Source organism: Acanthaster planci, linkage group LG19, assembly GCF_054643075.1.
Source record: "Acanthaster planci isolate LZ-2023a linkage group LG19, COTS_SCS, whole genome shotgun sequence".
In the NCBI taxonomy this organism is placed as follows: Eukaryota; Metazoa; Echinodermata; class Asteroidea; order Valvatida; family Acanthasteridae; genus Acanthaster; species Acanthaster planci.
This window is the reverse complement of record NC_141795.1, coordinates 3,831,110-3,851,884: the sequence shown is the minus strand read 5'-3', so window position 1 is coordinate 3,851,884 and position 20,775 is coordinate 3,831,110. Positions and strand designations below refer to the sequence as shown.

Sequence of the window (20,775 nt, the reverse complement as noted above, 5' to 3'; positions counted from 1 at the left end):
TATTACACTGTGCAGATAAGGTGCAAGTAATGCTTTGAAAGCAACTGCATGTTCGATTTTTAGCTTAGTTTTAGCTTATTTCCAAACACAAATTACGATATTTGAAAAGTCATGATGCACAGTTTATTTCCTAAATTTCCATCGAGAAAATCGTCAGCATAATTAGGCCTATAAACAAAGAAGTAAATAGCACAAAAATATGCACATTTATGACAGCGGATTCACAGGTTTGTTCCTGGTTGGGTGTATGATTCCTCGTAATGTTTGTTATTGTTTGCGGTGGTGGTGTGACCGATCTTGTACAAGTTGTAGGTCATCTGCGTCAGTGGTAGTCTCCGTTCTTTATTTGAGATGACGCAGTGTCGCTACCACATCAGACATCCGTTGGTGTCGCTCTAAAGCACCGCCAACAACTCAAAGCCAACCCATGCCCAAATTTGGAAACCCCGGCGCGCATATATTACTTAGCACCACCCAGAGCTCACCCGCTTGGTTGAACATACCCTGCATTCTGCTGCATACAACACCGACCAACCGAACTGCTGTCAAGATAGGACCAGACAGTTGAAGAGAAGTGCAGTGATAATCGTGGTGGCAAGAAACATTGGGGACCCGTCGGGGAGACGTGGTCGAGAGGGTCTTCAAGGTTCGCCATTAGTCTTCGTCCGGCTACGACCGGACCAAGGTCCAGGGGTCAGATCACAATTTAAAGACAGGAATTTGATGAAAATAAGAGAGTGGATCTCATCATCTCTCCAAGAAGACGGTATACTATTCGGACAATAACCCCTACCAGTACCACGAAGACAAAGGTAAGTTAATTGCATTAGGCCTGATGTTAATATTTAGTCTTCTTTGATCAAAGGGGCGACACCTCCGTATAAATGTACAAAGTATGGTTCGCAAAGTCTACAGCCTGTCAGAGATCAAAACAGAGTTCCAAACCGCCACGTCTGTCGCGGATACTTTCGTATTCCCCGATGAACGAATACAATACGATGATAATTGATATGATTATGGAGCATATAAGCAGAAAGAAGAACGAATGCACTTTACAGGGAACACGAAATTGGTTATTAAGAGATGATTGCTCAAATAACCTCAGACAATTTAATGACATAAATCACACCACGAGTGAACTGAGGTACTTCTCACCTCTCAAATGGAACAAAAAAGTAAGCTATTATTAAAACAATTAATTATTAGTGCTAATCCAATCTTAATAATTTAAAGACGAGGTAAAACCATTCTGAAAACGAATCGTGCGTGCCGACCACTGTGTTAACTGTTATTATAAATGCCATTGATGGTTATTATAAACACAACCCTGCAGTGTGTGCAACCAATGAAAGAATCCGTCTCACGGCTACATTTGCGACAAAATGATGTGATGTATCGAAATTGTTGTGTGAAATAGTTTGGATGTTTGTGCGGTGGGAGATGGTGATGGTTTGTGCTTGGAGCTATGGTGGTATGTGTGACAAATTTAAAGGCGAATGGTGGTCAAATTTTGTGCTGTATTCCTAAACCTAGCAAGGAAAATTTGCTCATGCGAAATCAGCAAGCATCACGCGACCCTGTTTGCCCCACTTTATTATTACAAATCCAGGTGGCATATACAGTGTACTCCAGTAACGTGTGCAGGCACGGAGAAACACTCTACCGTCTCGAAGAAAGGAAACGAAAACTAATTTTCCCTGAAGACCATGCTCCATTTACCACATTAGAGTCTGGGGCTCATATGCAAGTGACAGCCGGCAATATCCAATTGCGTGTAAAACGTATACTATTACTAAGCCGGTACAGCAGCCGCGCGGGTGATGCGGTCTCTCTTCTTCGATTATGAAAACAAGGGCATGGAAAGTGCATTCATCGCCTCGCACTGCCAGACTGTTAAATTCAGAATAATATTAATTTCAGAAAGGCCCCCATGTGGAGTCTTCACGCGAGGGGTATACAGTTTCCCAAGGCTGTGTATGTCTTATGTCGACTTTATATACAAATCACCGAGCTATTATATGCGGGACATGTTCTAATAACAGGTGTGATGGGTGTGATATTCATATTGGCCTACAGACGAGTTTTGTGACACTGATTTGGTTCCATCATTAAACGCAGGAAGCTCGTGTTGTTAATGTAGAAAATTAAAGCGCAAAACAACTACACCCAACATACATTTCCATTTTTATCTTTGACATGGAATAGGCCTAGATTTTTTTCAGACACAGCTCCGCAAAACAAAACTTGATTCACGCAATAAATTACCGGGTCTGTACTTGTTCTTCCTTTGTTTCGCTTTTGCCCTGACCAATTAATCGTCATTGCAACATAAATATCAATGTTTCATCCTCAAAAGCGCATGGCCAATAAAACATCCACTGCATAACAGGCGACGACATTACACACTAAGACATAACACCGGCACTTTGCCGATTAGTCCTTTCTTTTCAGTTGACTGCGGACAGTGTGAATAATGAATATTCTGAGTCATGCTTTTATACTTTTAACAACAAAGAACACCACCGTACAACTACGGGTTTTCCTGATTATTCGTCACCAAGAAGGCATGTGACCTTACAAATCCAAGGTTAAGGCGGCGGTTTTTCCAGAGGTGAAGGCTTAAATGTTAAGAGGACCCAGGGGTGGGTCGTTGTCCGACAGTGTTGGAGACTTGTTGGTTGTAGTGGTCTGTGGTATGTGACAGAGCCTGAAGCTAAACTGATTTCATTCGCTCATAATTGGATATGGGTGAAAGTTGCTGTCTCGCTTGGTGTAGAAATGTGTTTAAAAAACACAAAGCAGTCTCTTCCTGGACAACTGAGAAATTTTTTGTGATGGACTTTGTTGGGTTGATGTCACGTTGCTTTCTGAATTGAACTGCTCGTTCGCTGATTTTCTCTCTGCATAACGTCAAACCTCATATGTTATTTACATCTTTAAGGGCATATAATCTATAACGACCCAACAAAGTACTTTTTGAGACGGCAGGGCGTCGAGGTTCCCAAACTACAAAAGGATTTTCACGTTCTGAACTTTCGGGAGTTCTTCAGGACTTGCAAAATATGCTCGTACGCTCTGGAACACACTCAAAAAGGTTGTGGGAATTTTGAAATGAAATATTCAGAAGTTCTTCCCGCGCTGGAATCATACAAAGTAACATAACGTACACTACAACAACCCATCAACGGAGTATCAGAAATGTACTCCCTTTAACTGTAACCGTTTAAAAGGAAGTATGGAAAGAAAGGTGTTTTACCGGAATGAGATCAAATTTAGAAACGTTCGAAATGTCACTGAACTCATTCGTATGACAAGTTACAAATGCCACTTCCTACGATTACATTACCATGTGATTCCTGGGAAATTGTGAGTAAACAAAGTCTCACCTCGCCCACAGTTCTAAGGAGTTTCCTGTCAAAGTTCTAAACATTACTAGAAAGATTTTGGTTTTTAAAGGTGACGAAGAGTAAAGAATTTCACCTTTGATCCGAGTGGCTGTTTATCAACCGGCCTCGACAGGAAGTGCCGCAATGCATATACGAAAAGGAAATTGTATTCACATGCATACTGCCACAGAAGCAAGTGATCACTCATGTTACTTTTCTTCAGTCTTTCATTCATCTGTGATGCTCAAAACAAAACAAGGACACATTTTCACAAAGCCTCAATTTTTACCCGTCCCCATCTGATCCTGGGAAAGACTTAAATATCAAAGAGATTCAAGGACTGAATAACAGACATTAATGTTAGTACTGCAGAAATAGCTGTACGTAATCGCTGTGTGGAGAATTCCGTTGCAAAGTAACGCTCCTGCTGTTACGGTATTTTGAAAATGGAAGATAATTACAAACTTGGCCAGCGAGGGTTGAAGAACCTGGTAGGTCACAAATTACTCCTCATCCGTCGAATGCCTGCCTGAAATTGATTTACACAAACATATGATTATGAGGTATGGCTCAGTACGACTTTTGTACTTGGAACTGATATAGAGAGAAACAATGCGCAAACGGGCTCGATTAAAACAATAGGGGCGATTCACAATAGCAACGCGTTGGCCAATCACAGCGCGCGAAATTTGTCGACCCTTTCCAAACGCGCATTGGGTCGACAAATTTCGCGCATTGTGATTGGTCAACGCATTGCAATTTCTTGGTGGCGCACTATTGTGAAACGCCCGTATTGAAGGGCCGGCTGCTCGTTCGATTATACCCAGCAAGAAATGAGACTGAGGGGTACCCCCCCTAACATGTCCAATCCCGATACACATTCCAGACTATTGTTACTTAACACAACCCCCCCCCCCAAGATGTCTGAAAGGAATTCCCCAGATTCTTACGAGACAATGACCAACACAAAGCAGGGGGGGTTCTCTCCGTCTCATACCTTGCTGCATATGCGTTCGATGCATGACTCATCGCCGGATCTGGCCCCTGCCAAGGGAGACAGAAGCACTGATAAGTTCTGTGCGTAGGTTAAAAGTCAGTGATAATGTTTCGGTAGGGAGGAGGTTACTAGACCCAAGGGATAGGGGCCGGCGAAACGGATAATCTGTGGCTTGATAGAAATAATAGCGGCATGAGTAAAACACCAATGTTGGAAGTGGTGGTAATGGTTTTAAAAGAATGTTTTGAAAGACAAGACACAGTGACCACATAAAGAAGAGATAAAGAAAAAAGTGTGTAGGATTGGACGATTATCCTCATTTATATGGGTGGTGAACTCCAGCGTCCGTTTTCCAAACAGCGATGCACTTTTGCAAGTGATATTTGTTTCGTATTTTGCTGCAGGTGACAATGGAACAGTGCTGACAACACCTGCTCCGCCTTTCACAACAGGCCAAGATTAATTGAATCACACGTATCACTCCGGGCCACCTGATGTCCGAGCTGTATGTGGCCCCAGTACGCACAAGAGTACCACCCGGTAGAGCTACACGAGCTTACCTTGGAAGAACTGACGGGAACCCGCCCCACCCACAGGGGCACGTTGATGTACCTTAAGCAGAAGGGTATACCAGAAGACACAATACAGTTCAGAGACACCGGACCACAAAGGGGACACCTGAAGAAATTGGTCAAGGCCATCGAGCACGACTTTTACTCAGGTCCTGTGGCCAGACACCCAGAGGTTCAGCCACCGCTTGGGAGAGGGATACGATTGAGGGCCAGGGACGTTGGAGGACCGTCTCAGAGTCGAGGGTACAAGCCGAGTAGTAGGTCGATGGCGAGTCGCGAGCTGATGACAGGGAGGAGGGATGGTCGAGCGGCGGCGCTCTTCCAGCGGATGAAAGACAGGTCAGATCAATATGTTGTCGATGAGTCCACCGCGCCAGGACATTACCAACAGGGAAGTCCGTACAGCGAAGATCACGGGCAGAAGCTCTGGCAAAAGAGCCCATGGGAGGCAGCCGCTGAGGATCCTTTAGGTCTCCCAGATAGGGCCTTTGAGCAGCCTATACCAAAGCCCAAACCAAAGCCCAAACTACAGAATCCAGCCCCAGTGCAGAGACGAGGGCCACCTGGATACAGTCAGGTTGATTCTATCCGCCAGCACCAGCAAGCCCCTCGTCAGCCAGGAAGCAAGCCTGTCAAGATCGGCTGCACGTGGAAGTCAGAGGGTAACACCCTGAGCAAAATGAGGTTCCACCCTGGAGTCCGGCCCTACGAAATGAATTACAACCGGACTGCTCGGGGATGGAGCCAGGGTAACTTACAAGCCGACGACTACGAAGACGGTGAAAGATACAACCCGCACCCCACATCCTGGAGCCACGAGGATGGATATTCTCCCCAGTACGGCCGTCAGAAGTCTGCTGAGGTTGCTCGGTCGAGACAGGTGGTGCAAAACGTAGTGGGACCGCGATCCTGGGCAGGCGAGAGCGATGACTTATAACACTCTTACCGTTTAGAAGTCCAATCGATTTAAACATCTTTTTATCGCCACTGTTATGATCTTTGTGACGTCACTTTTTTGGGGGGGATTACTATCTTTTGACTGTAGCAATTTTTTTGCATTGTGGATCTACACCTTCGGAGTTTACGTGCGAAAATAAACAGACCCTAACAACTAACTGGCAACTCGGATGGAGCATTACAAAAATGCCACGGAGACATGAACTGCTTTTCATTCAAGATGGTATCCAGTCATGAATTACTGAATTGAAGAGACTCTCATCTGAACTACTCTTTTGCTTTTATGCTAACAACCACATCAATATTATACTACGAACGATTTACATGTATTTTTAGTTACATCTGGCGTTTTACAATGCTTTGACCTTCACTCTGTTGGATGTAAAAGAAACATAAACTAGAAACCTGATGTCGCAAAGGTACGTTCCTTAAGAAAACACTCACTATCTATCACCAAGATATTGCCAAAATAAATGGGTAATGACTGTATGGAATTTCGATTATCATCAAGTTTCGCGGCATGCTTATCGATACTTCAGTTTCGGTGTAAGTGTTTGTAGCTTAACAAAAGGTAAAAATTTCCTTTCCTTTTTATATGGAAATACACGTACATCTAAAGTTAAAAGTGAAGGCTATTTATTTTTTTCACAAGTTCTTTTTTTCCCTTGCTTTCAAAAGAAAACATTAGAGAAAAATGAAACCATGGGCCAGAAACTGGTGCGATTAATGCCCTTATTGGAAAAAAAAGTTCAAAGACAGTAACAAACTGCTTTTCACCGGACTGTACGAGAAAAGGTTAACCTTGAGTTGGACATGCCGTTGGCTTTTTAGACCTGCCAATAAACCCTGTTTCTTTTTAATGTGTAACTGCAGTTCAGTTGAGAAGAAAAAATAGGCGGTAGAGTTATTGGACGGGTTGTTTGAAAACACAAAGTATGGCTTAAGTTTTCAAAGATGAGCGCTGACAGATACGCGGACAGAGATGTGAAAGTACGCTCTGCAAGACTCAGTTGAAAAGACTGAAATAAATGGATGAGAGGTGAACGGAACTAGCCTGATTCTAACTTCTCAGATGGCGAGGTGATTCACTAGAAAAAAATGAAATCAACGGATGCCAGCAGTGTAGGGTGAAATTTGCATTCATGTCGAAAGTTTTTGTGGGAATCGGGATATTTAAGTCCCACACATGGGCACACAGAGAAGGGCGAGGGAAGTGTGACAGAAAAGCATTTCTTATGAAAGCATCTGAATATGTGGTAAAGTTGACTTGGAAGACTTCCAACATGCATCAAACACTAGGTCGAAAGGCTGTAATAACATGACCAGCACATTATGGTTGAGGAAGCTCTGTTTCTCTCAAACAAGCCTTGATTTTCAGAAACAAAGGGAATGCAGACGAGGAGTTAGATAAAGTTCAGGGGGTAAAAGGTCACAGCCCACTTTCACAATGATTTCCACCTGTGCTCTTCTTTTGAACAGATACGTGGTGACGAAGGAATTGAAGTGTACTACCTTAGCAGTACTTAGAATTTAAATGAGTTGTTAGACTAAAAATTTAACTAATTAGATTTGTACACAGTATTTAATCAAACTAACAAACTTGTGTTTGCAGTCAATACGAGTATGGTGTCTGTAAAACTCGTTCTTGATGTAGAGTTTTCAACTTTTCATCACTCAAGCTTTGTACCAAGAATATGCCAAACTTCCATTCTTAATAAAGATGCAGTGACAAGGATCAACAAACAAAAGTTATTTCTACTTTCCTGTAGGCCGACTGTATAACGATGCTTACTCAATTACTTACTCTGTTGACAGTTGAAATAAACATGCTTATCGAAAGTATTGGCTTTTAATAGGGGTGTTGCTTTGCGTTTTGAAAACTGACATAATTTTCATCTGTAAATCGCGGAACTGCCTGAGCCGACACCAACAAAGTCAACTCGTACCCTCGTTAGGGTATACGAGTTGGCAAGGCACGAGGTGACTGGGAAATTGACACACTCTCCCTAAGTTGAAATGAGTCCCCAATCTACCACTTATAATCTCTCTCGGTTACAGTTTAATATGAGTTTCTACGCAGTCAATATTGCTTCAATTGACACGATTCAATCTCGAGGCACTACGGCTATCGGTACAGGTAACGCTGCACCTACGGCATAACAACACGTGAATTGTAAACTTGGGGACCCTGTTCCTATAATAGAAGGGAGAGCTACATTTTAACTTTTGAATTCACCTTGGTAGATGACTGTGACGTCATATTCAATAACTGTATGGTTGATGTTGTCAAAATAGGGCATGGGTTTGAGTTTTGAGGGAAATTATGAGGGGTACTGTGAGTGTTGTACGAAACATGGTGGATTCAAATTTGCATGGCTAGTTTTTCGATACGAAAGTCACATTTTCTCACAATTTACAATTTAAAATCTCAAAAAAATAGGGTCAGCACAATAAGAGGGTGTCGCCTTTGTTTTTTTCGGGGACTTACCAGTTTTGCAAGACAAAAAACTCGGGGGTCCACAAGTGTGCAATCCCCAACAACACTGACCATTAAGCAACTACAACGTTAGTTTGTGGCCTACCTACCGTTTTGACGAAGCAACATTTTCCTTCGATAAGTGCTGGTCAAAATGATAGTCTACTAGATCCTCAGCTTGGTTCCACATCAGACGAAGGGCATCATTAATTAGTCCGCCATTCCGTCTCGTCCTCCGGACAAAGTCGTCCGAGAACAACTAGCAACATAAATCCTCTGAAAGTGCATGGGCCCAGAAAACACCCTCGAATACAAATGTCTCCACCGGAGTCCATAGTGCAGTATGTACTTTTCCTCGAGTGAAGAACAATTTGTTGTTCCCTTCGTAGCTAACAGATACAAGAAGGTGCAAACGAGTAGAGCCTTTCTTCTTTGAAAACCACAGGTGTGCCTAAGATTCAGCATGATCGATACTGGTCTCTTTCATGTATTTCACATAGCGAAAAAATGGCCTCGCGTCATTATCTGTGTGGCTACTGCGACTTTGGCTTACACGTTGACGTCTGCTGTAACGGTACATATACATTATCCATAGCCGTAGACGTCCTATTTCAGACAACCACTTTTCGGTCGCACAAGACTGCAACATGCAGCGCAGCAGTATCCCATAATGCTTTTCATCAACTTACTTGTACTGTCATTGGTTGTAAGTTTGTTCTTATCCAATGAAAAGCCGTTGCCATAGTGCACAGGTGTTAACGCATTCTTCAGCGGTATTATGTGCCAATTGTGCGTGTCGAGCTCTGAGACAAGGCGTTGCAGTGGGTGGACAAACATTAAGATGAACGAACAGGTGCCGGTTTTTATTTTCTTGAGATGAATCCAGTGGTTTTACCCAAAGGTGTGTCAGTGCAAGTGGATTTTAACTGGCGTTATAGGCCTGCTTCAATCTTGACACAATTGTCCTCCTGGTGTATCTGGTCGACGGATTTGGTAGCGCAAAAAGAAGACAAAAACCCAATCCACTCTTTAAAAAAAAATCAGGCTCTGGTACGAACCTAAGCAGAACAAGCAATCGAATTTAGTGTCAGATGGTGGAAGACTCTACCCCAAGCCCAGGTGGACTCCCTTCTATATGGACATGGACTTGTGATATCCAAGCTGGGCTAGCCTTTACCACTTTACCAACGATCATGAACAAGCAGCAATTTGCACGGGGGACAAGGGGGCCTCAATGACATCAAATTTTACAAACAAAACCCTATCTTATCCCTATTCTGAGCGGAAACGGGGATACGAGATTCTGGCAGGGGGCCGTATCCCACAGTGTGTCCCAGTTCTTAACATTACTGCCCGGTACTGCCTGCCTGGTTAAGGTATCCACGGGCAGTGCCTGCCGGTACTACCTCCCTGAATAGCTCTTATTAATACCCCCCCCCATCTTGACAGGAAAATCAATACGAATGGAATTTTAGCAAAAGACTGGGTAAACTCAGACGTCAACAAGAATCAGTCAACTCACTCCCGTGGATGTCAGTGTTGTTTCCAATCTTTAATGCAGTTCGCTATATCGGTATGGTGTCTCTGCCCAGACCAAAGTTACTAATGACAGAAATCTTAACATTCCGAATAAACTCAAAGTCGCAGGCATTAAACCTAACATCGATGATTAGTACGCCTTTGCTGATGATATAAACTGGATCTAGTCCAACTTAAAGTAATGAATGCCTTGCATGTTAAATATTTTTGTCGTCTTTTGCTGCTTGTTTCTACAACGGATATGCTCATAAGCTGGCTACTTTGCAAATACGCACAGAACGATATTAATTAATATTTTTGACGCATACAACATACAAGCGCTGTGAAAAAAGATGCACTTAACATCAAAAATGTACTAGGTGCATTATAAATTGAGGCGTGGTGAAATCAAACGTGGTTTGGGCTGTTGGCAAAATTCCTATAAAAAAAACTACCGGTATCGCTTTATTAAGAACTTCCGAAGTCAATTTTATGGATTTGGGGGGAAAAGGGACGATTCTAATCACTAAAGTTTTTACGCAGAATACGCAACAGAAAAAGGTACAAATTTATCTCTGTCATAATGGACGTTAGTAAACTAATTATCACCGTACCCTGGTAGCCTTAGTGGAAATACAAAAATGTTACAGTTCAGATCCGCCACTAAATTATGAATATGCTACTTCAAATAGCTTTCCTACTTTTTGAGGCATGTGAAATGCTTACTATATCATGCATTAAAATAATGATTAACGACTTTTATAATAAACTCATGAATACTCGATAGCTCATGAATAATTCAACACCTTTTGGAAACGTACTGTACAAAATGTGTTATAAATTTCAATATTTCAAAACAGCTGATTTCATATCAACCAACAGAGAACTCCTCTAGTATGTACCCAACACTATACGGAAATCTAGTTTGTTTTCATCTCCATAGCATGAGGAACATTATCGGCATTACCTGAAATATGTATTACTAATAGCCAATTTCGCTAAGGCCGAAACATACGTAAAGACTAATAAATATGACTAGCTGTATATTAGCTTCGAACTGCAAGCTGCAATAGCAATTAATTAATATTCAAACATACACAACAAATAAACTTTCTCTGACAAAATCGAAAACTTTAGAATCTGCACACTTCTATAACACAAACCTACGTTTTACACGCAATAAACCATCACATTTTCATTGGGTGAAAAGCGTAAGTGCATGGGTGAAGCTTATTTTATTTCCTACTAAGTGCAGGTATGTTATAATGTTACACATCACAGTTTATATTAAATCCCTTTAAAAACGGAGAATGAAACCTTTTCCGGGGAGAACGGTTTCGTTTTCGACAACACATAGTTTCTAATAAGATAACACGGTTCTGAAGCTATTTTGCAAATGTAGTAATCTATCATTTCTTAAATTCTGTTTTGTACTTTAATAGAGTAATTAAAGCTTCAATACCAAATTTCAAATTGATGGTGTTTAATATCAAATTTGATTCGCTATACTCTAAGTTCCAAGAATATTTAAACAATACTCTCAGTTGAATACTTAATTAGTGAATTACGGCATTTCTTCCAGATAAATTGCCACAAAAATACTAGCACAAAATATTCATCAAGAACGTTTGGACTCAATAAAAAAAAATCTATTGACACAACTCAATCCCACAACTTACTTTTAATCTACAGCCCTAACAAATATTACACATAAATATGTACACAGGTTTTCATTTGCTTAAAAAGAAATGGATAACATGATCCTGCCAACAACAAAAAAGGAAACAAAATGATACAAACAGCATACTAGAACATATGGCAGCAAAAACTTTACACAGTCTATCGAACGCGATGCATCTCCAACAATCTGTCCTTAACATTAGCGCCTTTATTATTTTCCAGCTGAAACTTGCACTGTCGAGGTAATGTATCAATTCTTCAAGCCGTCTGAAAACCTCATGGCTAGGCTGTAATATATCTTTAGAAATAGCGATACAAATCAGTCATCAGCTCTATATGTTTAACTTCAACAGAGACGCTGTAAACATTATTCATCACAATATTGTTTTCCCTTATTAAGTTAAAGGTACAAATGTAGGGCATGATAAACATAAATCTACTTACTAAAATTCGGGATATGTTCGTTTATCACAACTGCCGTCTGTGTTTGGATAAATTGACTCGACGAATGAGATTTTTGACATTTCTAAAAGATGTACACATGATAGTGGGCAGTAACTTTTCAAAGACATACAAAACCTTCAGTTTGAGACCACACAACTGAAGTGGGAGAAAAAGCTCTATTTTGTAATGACCCACTTCAGAGTGACACCACAGCCATCGATTCCACAATGCTCATTGCTACACCATGTACGTAATGCACCACCCATATTGCGTCCCATCTACTTGCACAACCATGACATTCAAAATGATCAAACAGTAAGAAGTCCTGACAACAGCCAAGTATATTTTGAATTGTCGACAGAAAATTTAAGGACAACACAGCAGGCTGAAAGTTGTTGCAAGCAATCCAAAGCAAACATAATGGGGGGGGGGTTACTGAATAAATTTCAGGCAATATGACAGTGAGCTTGACAGCTTCATAGCACAAGTCTCCGAGTCATCTGGATAAATAAACATTCATCGGGATAGCTGTGCATCTGGCTTCTTGTGAATCACTAAGAAACTTGTAACACTGATCTAGTAAAACTGAGTCTTGCTGACAGTCTGGGTTTCCAAATGTTTACCATCGTGTAAGCATTTGGGAGTACATCTGTCATCAGGGGCAAATTTAATGGGGAAGATTTTAAACCAAAAATTGTGCTTTGATTATGCACTTACCACAAAAAACCAAGAACGTGTGGCAAGCAAATGAGCTTTATTCACAAGACAGCCATTTTGGATCATGCTCCCCGAACACTCTGAAATGGGAAGGAGCCTGACTATTGTGTTGAAATGACAGGTGCACCCGGCCTCGCTTTGAACCTTTTTTGTCATTTGGGAAAAACACTAACATGACTTTTTATCACTCTTTTGAGAACAAGGACGGCTACAAAGGTTTGCCCTGTTACATAGTTTCCATTCCCACTTATATAAAGTTTTCAGAAATTTATAAGGGTATTACTAAGCTTTGAAGTTAAGAAGGCTGGTTTAAGAGTAAGGCCAAGTGACATTTTGCTGGTAGTCTTGTACTAAGCAAACTTCTATGCTCAAAGTTAAAAAACAGTCAGCCCCAGGTATCTAAATCGGCAAACACGGTCTGCTCAATTTACCAAAGTAGCAGCTCAATACCACCTTTGGTGGCTTATCACAAACTCTTGTTTGATCGGACCACACTTTATCTATTTCCAGTAAGGGTTTACGTTTTCCTCCACCCTACACAACTTCTATTGGATTTATGTATAGGGTGGGGGAAGAGCATTCCCCCTCCAGATATCAAACTGATCATCTTACTCTAGAAACATAAACAAAGGGCATCACACGAAACCATATTTCTTTCGGTGTTTATTCTAAATGAATTACCTGGTCATTTTCAAAGCAATGCTGCACTTTGAATATGCTTCTTACAAAATCATTTAAATACACACAAATTTTAACTTATGGCAGCACAGAAGTTTTAGTTTCATGTGTCAATTTTTGTTTACTTTTTTAGTACCCATCATTTGATATCAATTAGTAGTTTAATAAATTCATATATATTTCATCCCTGTGAATACACTAACTGGTGAAAATACATACTTTAATCTATTCTTGTCAAACTATTTAGCTCAATCTTATTTACATTAAATACGTGAGGTGCCACATCATATGCACTGTTTGAAGGCATTTTGTTCACTATAAATTTGATTCTAAGCAAGAATTGACACACTGAGCTTGAACAACAATAAGCACTACTGAATTAATGACTTCAATTTACCTGTAGACTTCTTGTAATATTTTGGCAATACCTTTCTCTATCGTTCAAAGTAGCACACACATGCACTTAGGTAAGGCACTTTACAGTTTGTACCTATTAAATCCAGAAATCATGCTTGGGGCAAAAAAAACAACAAATTAGTGGGCCTCAAAGCTACAATTATGTACAAAACATCTCAAAGAAACATGCCTGCTTTACCGTTATTGTATTGGGTTACATACGCATGAACAAGTTAGGGTTGGTATCTCAGCACATCCAAGAAGTGGGCATCATGGGAGTGCAGCTGAAATTGCACCTTCTTCATCTTCTAAAAATGCAACAGAGTGAGGGCCTTTCATTATCCCAGGCCTGCTGAGCAGAGACAAGATACAACTGGCATGACCTCTGGCCTCTGACCTTCAGGATGACCTTGACGCATGTTTACCTGGGGGGGATTCCTCTGGGAAAGCTCTGGCAGTTTTGTTACAGGTCAAAACACTAGATGATTTCTTTCTTGAGTGAAAGATAGGTTGAGGCTTCAGTTTTTCATGTTTCCTGTGTGGGATATGGCAGACACAAAAACAGCAAGAAACATATCAGAACATATAAAATACTAACCCTTCTAGGTCCTTCAAATCCAACGGCTGGTTAGCAGGATTTTGTACAATTCAAATAGACTGGACCAGGCCAATCTTTGTTTCACTAGGGGGCCCCATGTCACTTGGAAATAAAGTACAAGGAATGTGCCATTAAGTTCCTGAACTGCCGTATGTTCAGGAGGATTCAGGAAGTTCATGAGATGCCTTGGCAACAGACAAATCCTCAAACTCTGCGAGTTAAAAGATTAACTCTACAGCAGAGCTCATTCTGCAGTGCACTGGATTAAACGCAGCCTTTACATGTACTGCAAACACAAAGGAACAGAACAGAATTCCGTTACCTGTTTGTAGACGTAGTTTCCGGGGAAGGTGCCAAACATTCCAGTTCTCTCTGACATTCCGACGAACCAACCGTCATCGCATTTCTCAAGAACGTTCACCAAGTCTCCTTCCTGCAGCTCAATCTCATCCTCGTTCTGCGGCATGTAGGCAAACGAGGCCACATAGCTGCAAAGAATCACCAAATTATCCACTGAAGAGAATTCGACATAGGAAAGGAACAGGTGGAAGAGTAGCGAGAGGAGGCATGGAGAATGCATCCAAGCTGTAGCTGGGTCCTCGTCCAAGTCCACCAAGTTTAGCAGACTAAGGGGACTAAAACAAACAGTGGACCAGTAGAAATGAAGCCTGAATGCAAGATAGTGTGTTCTTGGTATTCATGCTCTTGATGGTGGGTAGGAATCTGAGAAATGGGAGAAAAACAATGCCGAAGTGTCCAAAAGGTTTTACGTTTCTTACAAGCGCCAGGCTACCAACACTCACATTTCTAAATGGGTTCACCGACGAACTCTGCAGTCAATACAGCTTCAGGACTTTGGCAAGATTCCTACTTTACCATCTTAAATTTAGCATTATTGGGGACCAGGAAAAGAATTGTCCATCCTCTTTTTCAGCCAGTTTTTGTTGTGAAATTTTTTGTAAACAACTTTTCAGTCCACAGCTTGGAAACACGGAGATACGTGGTCATTTCCCCATACCAATGCACCTGATTATGCAGGCACAAGTTTAAGGCATCCCAAGCGATTCTGAAGGATCTTCAGAATCGGTCTATGATTGATAAGTGTCAAGGGCTTCCAACAGATGTACTGCGTGTCCTTGGTAGACCAGAGTTCGGACATTTGGCGCTCTACATAAAATCCTCATGGCCGGTTTGAGATCCCCCTATAGACCCACCAAACTTGCACACCATCTGTCATCAAAGCCCAGCCAGGCAACTCAGTCTGCGCCTTCGCCTAGCAAGGCTACTGAGAGATCTTGAGACTCCAACAAATTCTTTGTAAATGCAATAGTTCCGTGCAAACGCATGTTGCATTCTTTGAATGCCATTGCATTTAAATTACCTACATTCCAACACAATGTCGAGTTGTACTGATTTCCACAGTCCCTCAAAAGTCAAAAAGCCTCTTAAACTGTGCTTGTAGGCTCTTAACAATACCTCAACTCATCAATTTTAAAAACAAACACAAGAACATCGGAAAACAAAAAGAGAGTACTCACAGATCTTGAGCGGCTGCAAGTGTCCTACTAGGCTGTAGTATAAAATTAGAAATGTTAAGTGTTGACAATGATGCCTGGAGAGAAGTTTTCAATGCACTTCAACTGCATGACAGGTAAAAAGCAGATTATATACTGCATTTGTTATTACTTGGGCCCTTGCCACCATTTGGGGGAAGATACATGTAATTGGAGAACCCGTTTTGGTTTAACCTTTTAAATAACTTTCACTTACTAGATCAGTCACTAAAAAGAGCTTCAAATCGGAACTTTTTCATTTTAAACTATCCACCAGGAGGTGAGTGCAGACAAGGGCTACATAGGCCAGAAGGATTAGATAGGATGAGGCTAGGGATAATCATGGAGTGCGGTCAGGGAACCAGGGTAGGGTGGAAAGAGGTGGGGGCGGGTGCCATGGGGTGGGAAGCAGTAAACAAAAGTTTGGATACATTTTTACGTTTCTTTTGAGTACATGTGATACAATACATCCAATTTAGGTGGTCATTTACCTTAGGAGCATGCTCTTCAAAGTATCGCTCAGGCTCCCTCTGGCTACTACCGTACGAGCCTTGACTACCAGATGATCCCAAAGACGACCTCCCCGCTTGGCTGCTTGGTGCGGCCTGCAGTCTCTGCTGATGCTTGGGACTGGACTGTGTCATTTGCTGGCTGGAGGGTTGATAAGGTGCGTGACTCGTTGTTGCTTGACTTTTCCCAGACGGGGAACTTGTGACACCTTTATGTAAGGTATGAACATATGCACCATCAATAGTTACCTATTATATGAGTACAATTGACATCTTTCTGGACAACAATGAGAATATTCTATTCTCTCATACAATCACTGTGAAATATAGTTCAGTCACTACAGTTAAGTGTAACTGTTCTTCACTGCATGGTCATAAACTTACATTTTAAGGACTTCACTTTTCACTGTAGACAGTTTTAAGAAGTCTAAAAACTCTTTTATAACTCAGGCTTTTCATTATATCTACAAATTCAAGGGCATCATTTCGCTTAAGATGCAAATCTCATCAGACTGCTAAAGTAATCTTCACAGTGACCTCTTGATCTTGTGCAGTTCACAAAAACCTCCTACCTGAAAATGCCATTCAAGTTTGCTTAACTGTTCGGATGTCTGCTAAACATAAATGATGGCCACAAGGGAATACTTATGGAAAAGATATCATCGGGAGTACCTGGTTTGGAATATATCTCAGTGGCAATGTGTTAACACTCCAGTAGTAATGGTACATGTACTTTTTGATAGACAGCATACTAATAGTGATTGCAAGAAATGTCCCTTTAGAGGGCTATTGGATGCTGAAAGTGTCAAGCATAGTTGAGTAAACAGTCACTATGCATACTGTTCAGAAGTACTCAAGGCAGTTTGAGTATAATTATGAGTACTTCAGAGTGCCTAAACTGTCAAAGTTTCAGACAGACTGCACCATCTCACTGAATGGAGTAATCACTCACTTCCAAGATCTGCCTTCATCACCACAATGACAGGGAAAAGACTCTTATAATATTGCCCACTTCATGATTTTTCAATTATCAACATTTTTGAAATCATAAACAATAACTCCTCCTCATGAGTAAGTTTCCCTCTTCCTTTCATGTCATCATTATCACAAAACAATTATTAAACACACTCCTTTTTTTATTTATTGGACCTCTACGACAATTAATCTAGAACCCACGCCAAAATATCCGAGAGTTTTTGGGGATGGATGAACCAGGTTGAGAGAGCAGTTTGTGGTAGGTTATTTCTCAACAGAACAGGAACAAGGTTGCTTTGACAACCCTTGGTAGGTACACTCTATTACCCACGATAAATTTGGAAGAAATTAGTAGTACAGCTGTCATTCGTAAATGTACAAAACTTGTCTGTGATTCATCTACCAGGTATTTGAAGAAACCCCCAAACCAAGACAGCCTCTTATTATTCACAGTAAATGTCAAACAGTGAATGGTCCCCCACCAGCAGGGAAAAAAAATTCAGCCAAAAAAGTCAATGCCATTGGCATATGCTGTCCTGTGGCTGCTGACTAGTATACCACAATCCAGTGCAAGTCTGGGGCTCCAGAAGCACTGCAACATTTCTCATAATGTCCCATAATGAGCCTTCAAGGTTCTGGCTCAGTGGTACCCAGATAAAATAACTGGCATGGTTGAGGGACCTTCACAAAACATCACTGGTTAAGAGCAGGCACGCACTGTGATTGATGCTTGGAAGGTACATGTAAGAAGTACAGCCCACTGCATTCAACCGCGTTTGATGGAGATGTCAGGCCTTATTGTATATCATGGTGAGTCATATTGAAACTTGAATGATAATTGGATGTTCCTTGTCATTATTTCCAATGAATTTCAATTTACATGAACATTTACAAAGTTTATTAGACAGTAGCATAACCGGAGTGCCAGAAGTGAGTTATTCATATTTTGCTACATTACTGTTATTACAACATTCTGACAGCAACAATTGCTTTGAGATTGTAAAGCAAGATACCACTTGATTAAAATAATTCCTTGCACTCACTTCATAGAATGGATGACAAAATAAATCTGACAGATACATAGAAGGGAAATGAAATGAGCACAATTCAACACTTTTAATGTTAATAATGTTTAATACAGACCTTAATGTTGGCATAAAATTGAAAATAGTAAAGCAGGGGTCAGAATGGTTGAAAGTGAACATATCATAATCAATTGCACATTAAGAAATGTCAAATGATGTCTCAGTTGCCCTTTAAAAATGTTGCCACCAGTGAGAGTTCAGAGGTCATGGCCAACCTTTCCAACCAAGGGACTAATGAAAAAGCTCAAATTTACTGAATGACAATCACTGATTTGTTTACAATGTTCTGCAACATTACTGGTTACTTGCACGTAGGCTACGGCAGAAGAATGCTGGGAAAACAGGGAATACAATGCTATGCCTACAGGCTGTTGGTATGGGTGACGGGTGTGGGTTATGTGTTTGCTTGTGGACGTCGTTTGTTTGGTTTTCACTGCAGTTTGGAAATGTTCCGCTTCTCTGTACAGGATATGGTAATGTCTCAGGAAAGCATAAGAAGCCTGCAGCAAGGGTTGGCCAACAGGAAAGTGATGATGTTGACTGCCAAAAATTGATTTTGATTTTGGTGTTTTAGTGTGCCATTTCTAAGATTAGAAATGGAACTTTATAATTTGGTGTATGTATGTACAAGCATTCTTAGTGTATTTTAAATTTGGAGGAGTAAATGAATCTAGATCCTTAAACAGGATCAAAAGGACTTCAACTAGGGTTCCAGAAACCAGTGTTGTAGCCAGGACCCTTTCAGACCATCACACCAGCACACAAGACCATCAGAGACCATTGCCAAACCTCCAGTCAGTATTCAAGTCACAGGCTATTCAAATGAAGTGCACGAAAAGCATTCGTTTGTCACTGGTACCCAGTTACTTGTGACTGGTCTTGTGCATGGTCTCAACGACAACACCGCGACAACACAAGTGAAATTACTCATTACATGTTTTATTCATTTAGCGTATTTTGCAGTTAAATCACAGTGCTCATGTTAAGCACCACAAAAAACCAGGTCCCTGATTGTGCAACAGTGGATCACGTTTCTCTCATGCTTCCATCACTCTCCGCAACGGCCTGGATCCACTTTTCGCTTTATCATGTTTTGAAATCTAGCACACCGATCTCACCCACAATGCCTTGGGTTTGACATTTCAGCACCTGAGAGAGCTGTATGAAACCTGCAGTGCCTCCCCTCATCTGTGCCTAGTCTGTCAGCTGGAAGGGTTCGGGCCAAATTGTTCCGCATTTAATGTTTGCTACAGGAGCTTGGAATTATTTTCAAATGTCACAAGGCCCGGAGGGCCGGTCCAATTGATCAGATTGTTATTCTTTCATCTGCATGGAGAAAAAACTGCTGGTCTGTGGTTGATGATGGCCAAACCTAGATTGGTGTGAACAATGTATAACAATACCAGCACTCAAAGGTTTGAAGTAAGGCCAAAGGGGTAAGGGAAATGGAGTTATGCACCATTACTCACCAGAGGAAGTTAAAGGGACTTTCATGTCACTGATTGATTGCAGAGTGCCTCTGAGGCAATGCTAATGGAAAGGCTGTCATGGTGCTGGATTCTTGGAAGCACATTAGAGGAACTATTCAGTATGGCCTAGAATACATATTGGCCAAGTCCCCCTTGGGTCGTAATGGTGATTCAGAAAGTCACTCTGTACTCAAATGGAGCCTTAGTATGAACATCGCTTGGATACACTCTGTTGCATCACAACAAAACAAAATTCAGTACATGTATCCCTAACTGCACATCTGGCCAGTGAATCAGAAACCAGGATTTCTGGCTGAAGAAAGATTGACTTTCCTGATTTACAAAAAACCCAACACTGGCTAAAAACTGACTGTTTCCGGGACATTAAAATGGTATCACACTATGGAATCAAGCTGGGCACAAATGGCATAATGGCTATTGTGTGACTTGAAGTTGTGCAGTTCAAAACCAGCTTACATGTACATGCATGTCTGGCAAGATGACTCTTAACTACAATTGCCTCTCTCCACCTAGGAGTTCAAATGAGGTACCAGCCAGGGCGGGGAATAGAACTTGAGCTGCAGCATTAAGGACTTATTGCTTGGCCAGACAGGGGTAGTAAGTTGGAAACCCTTTGAAGTCTTCATACAAAAGCACTGCGCCCACCATATTAAAGGCATTTATTACATCCCCCAGGGGAACTGATCCGGAGCAAATGTCAAAACTTACGGCCCAGAAAGAGAGCTGTGCCACTGTCGGTAGTAT

General features: G+C 41.3%; 3 protein-coding genes across 17 annotated transcripts in view; 1 reads left to right on the top strand and 2 right to left on the bottom strand.

Annotated features, from left to right (window-relative positions):
- The window catches only part of LOC110973528 (carbohydrate sulfotransferase 11-like), a 69,116-nt gene extending 60,112 nt beyond the window's left edge, over positions 1–9,004 (bottom strand). The window contains exon 1 of the mRNA XM_022224527.2: positions 8,499–9,004. The gene's annotated coding sequence lies outside the window, so the exon portion shown is untranslated. The remainder of the gene's footprint in view (positions 1–8,498) is intronic.
- On the top strand, positions 492–7,751 carry LOC110973694 (uncharacterized). The gene is made up of 2 exons (XM_022224743.2): positions 492–812; positions 4,788–7,751. The coding sequence occupies exon 2, from the start codon at positions 4,891–4,893 to the stop codon at positions 5,890–5,892; it is 1,002 nt and encodes a 333-aa protein (XP_022080435.2). The 5' UTR covers positions 492–812; positions 4,788–4,890; the 3' UTR covers positions 5,893–7,751.
- A 917-nt stretch (positions 9,005–9,921) lies between the features above and the next one.
- The window catches only part of LOC110973912 (uncharacterized), a 78,819-nt gene continuing 67,965 nt past the window's right edge, over positions 9,922–20,775 (bottom strand). For all 15 annotated transcript variants that reach the window (XM_087130046.1, XM_087130047.1, XM_087130050.1 and 12 more), the window contains 4 exons: positions 16,464–16,690; positions 15,958–15,989; positions 14,742–14,907; positions 9,922–14,356 (listed from right to left, as the gene is read on the bottom strand). In XM_087130046.1, the coding sequence (XP_086986172.1) occupies positions 14,348–14,356; positions 14,742–14,907; positions 15,958–15,989; positions 16,464–16,690 (434 nt within the window). In that variant the 3' untranslated portion in view covers positions 9,922–14,347. The remainder of the gene's footprint in view (positions 14,357–14,741; positions 14,908–15,957; positions 15,990–16,463; positions 16,691–20,775) is intronic.